This window comes from Chaetura pelagica, unplaced genomic scaffold (genome assembly GCF_000747805.2).
Source record: "Chaetura pelagica isolate M959 unplaced genomic scaffold, ChaPel_1.0 scaffold670, whole genome shotgun sequence".
NCBI classification, from domain to species: Eukaryota; Metazoa; Chordata; class Aves; order Apodiformes; family Apodidae; genus Chaetura; species Chaetura pelagica.
Genome location: NW_009951736.1, coordinates 7243 through 9919, shown reverse-complemented (window position 1 = coordinate 9919; position 2677 = coordinate 7243). Strand labels below are relative to the sequence as shown.

General features: G+C 52.8%; 1 protein-coding gene across 1 annotated transcript in view; it reads right to left on the bottom strand.

Annotated features, from left to right (window-relative positions):
• ATP13A1 (ATPase type 13A1) overlaps nt 1-2677 on the bottom strand; it is a gene marked incomplete at its 5' end in the record, with an annotated part of 40682 nt that overhangs the window by 31656 nt on the left and 6349 nt on the right. The window contains one exon of the mRNA XM_009994058.1: nt 1709-1895. Coding sequence (XP_009992360.1) covers nt 1709-1895 — 187 coding nt within the window. The remainder of the gene's footprint in view (nt 1-1708; nt 1896-2677) is intronic.

Sequence of the window (2677 nt, the reverse complement as noted above, 5' to 3'; positions counted from 1 at the left end):
GGGTCCAGGGCTGGGCTCCCCAGAAGGACAAGGAGCTGCTGGAGAGGGGACAGCAAAGGCCACCAAGGGGCTGAGGGGACTGGAGCATCTGGCCCATGAGGAAAGGCTGAGGGAGCTGGGGCTGTGGAACTGGAGAGGAGGAGCCTGAGGGGGGGTCTCCTCAAGGCTGCTCAAGATCTCCAGGGGGGCAGGAGGGGGGGACCAGGCTCTTCTCAGCAGTGCCCAGGGCCAGGACAAGGGGCCATGGGCACCAGCTGGAACATTCTCATCTGGAAACAAAGAGATCAGGAAATCCTGAAAGGTTCCTCCCTTCAGGTCCTAAAATTTCCCCAGATCCATTCCCTCTCCTTGAAGACCAGCAGGAAGAGCTGGGAATTGCCAAGGATGAAGGGATGGAACTGGGAACGTTGAGGAGCAGGAGGTTGAAGGGGAATTGACTGAATGGTCAAGAGGAGACAATCCAGGTGGAAAGACCAGCAGGGTGGGGGTTGCAGTGGGATGTGTCCACAGGGCCTCTGGAGAAGGAATGGGCTTGGTAGGGTTGGGTTAAGGGGTGGTAGAGTTGAGTGATGGGTGGTTGGGTTGGGTGATGGGTGGTAGGGTTGGGTGATGGGTGGTAGGGTTGGATTATGGGTGGTAGGGTTGGATTATGGGTGGTAGGGTTGGATTATGGGTGGTAGGGTTGGATTATGGGTGGTAGGGTTGGGTTATGGTTATGGGTCGTAGGGCTGGGTTAAGGGGTGGTAGGGCTGGGTTATGGGTGATAGGGTTGGGTTAAGGGGTGGTAGGGTTGGGTTATGGTTATGGGTCGTAGGGCTGGGTTAAGGGGTGGTAGGGCCGGGTTATGGTTGGGTTATGGGTGGTAGGGTTGGGTTATGGTTGGGTTAAGGGGTGGTAGGGCTGGGTTATGGTTGGGTTATGGGTGGTAGGGTTGGGTTATGGTTGGGTTAAGGGGTGGTAGGGCTGGGTTATGGTCGGGTTGTGGGTGGTAGGGTTGGGTTATGGTTGGGTGATGGGTGGGAGAGTTGGGTGATGGGTTGGAATCAACGACCTTAAAGGTCTTTTCCAACTAGAACAATTCTGTGATTCTGTGATGGGACCAGGGGGGATGGCTTGAAAGGTGGTAGGGCTGGGTGATGGGTGGGTTGTGGGTGGTAGGGTTGGGTTATGGTTGGGTGATGGGTGGGAGAGTTGGGTGATGGGTTGGAATCAACGACCTTAAAGGTCTTTTCCAACTAGAACAATTCTGTGATTCTGTGATGGGACCAGGGGGGATGGCTTGAAACTGGCAGAGGGAGCACAAGGTTGGACATGAGGAGGAAATTCTTCTCTAGGGCAGGAATTCTTCCCATGGAGGGGGTTGGATCTGGATGATTCTTGAGGTCCCTCCAACCCAACCCATCCCATGGTTCCACCACAACCTGTGCTACTCATGCTCAGATTTGACTGAATTGGCACAATCTGGATGAAACCCCATCAATATGAGCCTGGTGGCTGCAGAAGTCTCTGCTCTCCTCAGAACAGGTTCCTACCATTTTTTTGTCCCTCAGAAATCCAGCAGAAGGATCCCAGTGCCCCACACCAGCTCCTGGGGTCACAGCAGCTGGAATTCCCTTCCTTGGGATGAACCACAGGAAAATCTCCCCAACTTCACACTCAAAACTGACCCAAACCATTGTCATGGTGAACCCTCTCCCCAAAAACCCACCCCCCCATGGCTCAGGAACCAGGTTTTACCTTTGGTGAGGGTCCAATCCACAGCCATCAACATGGCCTTCTCCAAGGGATCTCCCACCAACGTCCCATCATCCAACTGGACCAGTGAGTGGCAGGTGGCGATGGCTCGGTGGGTTTCAACTGGAATGTCACACACTGGGGTCACCTCCTTCCCATCCCTGCAGCAGAAAAAAGATCCCCCCAGCACCCCCAGGTAAAGAGAGGCCCATCCACACATCTCAGAAGAACTCCTGGAGTTCTCCCCAGCCCCCCCCAAAATTCCTTCTCCAAGACATTCAACGCTGGAGCTTCACGCGGTGAGATCAAAGTTCCTGGAAATCTGGCTCTACCTCAACTGAACATGCTGCCAAAATGCATCATTTTTGACAGTTCTCCCCAAAAAAAGGGGTTCAAGAAGAAGCACAGGTTGGACTGGCCTTCAAAACATGTAAATTTTGTCAGTTCTCCACAGAAAATGGGGTTCAAGAAGAAGAACTTGAACTGGCCTTCAAAACACCTATTTTTTGCCAGTTCTCCAGAGAAAATGGGGTTCAAGAAGAAGAAGAGGTTGGATTGGCCTTCAAAACATGTCATTTTTGCCAGTTCTCCCCAAAAAATGTGGTTCAAGCATGAGGAGAGGCATGAACTGACACATTCCAGGAGCTGTGGAATGCAAAACGTGGCTCTTCTGCAGTGTCTGGGCTTCAAGCAAAGGTTGTGGTGGTGGAAGGAGAAGGTGGGATGGATGGAGGAGAAAATGTTGGGAGTTACCTATGCAACAAGTCCCACAAGACCATTAAATTCACAAGTTCTGAGCCTCCAGTCTTAGAATCATGGAATGTTTTAGTTGGGAAAGACCTTAAGACCATCTAGATCCAACCCCACCATGGGCAGGGACACCTCCCAGCAGCCCAGGTTGCTCCAAGCCCCATCCAACCTGCCCTTGGACACTTCCAGGGAT